The 213-nt window shown below is 62.0% G+C and overlaps 1 protein-coding gene across 1 annotated transcript in view; it reads left to right on the top strand.

The window, feature by feature from the left end:
• Positions 1 to 92: 92 nt before the first annotated feature.
• Positions 93 to 213, top strand: part of TFEB (transcription factor EB) — a gene marked incomplete at its 5' end in the record, with an annotated part of 3,405 nt that continues 3,284 nt past the window's right edge. The window contains one exon of the mRNA XM_009704552.1: positions 93 to 204. Within this exon, the coding sequence (XP_009702854.1) occupies positions 93 to 204 (112 nt within the window). The remainder of the gene's footprint in view (positions 205 to 213) is intronic.

Raw genomic sequence — 213 nt, 5'->3', positions numbered from 1 at the left:
GGTACAGTGCTGGGGGGTGTCACCCCCCACCCTGGGGCCGAGGGGGTGCAGGAGACCCCTCGGGGGATCCCTGATGGTTTGTCTCCTTGCAGGTCCAGTCCTACCTGGAAAACCCCACCACGTACCACCTGCAGAAGTCGCGGGACAAGAAGGTTCAGGCCTATCTCTCTGAAACCTACGGGAACAAGTTTGCTGCCCACGTCAGCCCCGTCA

Source organism: Cariama cristata, unplaced genomic scaffold, assembly GCF_000690535.1.
Source record: "Cariama cristata isolate BGI_N322 unplaced genomic scaffold, ASM69053v1 scaffold30127, whole genome shotgun sequence".
Classification (NCBI taxonomy): Eukaryota; Metazoa; Chordata; class Aves; order Cariamiformes; family Cariamidae; genus Cariama; species Cariama cristata.
The sequence above is the reverse complement of the archived record's forward strand: the minus strand, read 5'-3'. Positions and strand labels throughout refer to the sequence as shown.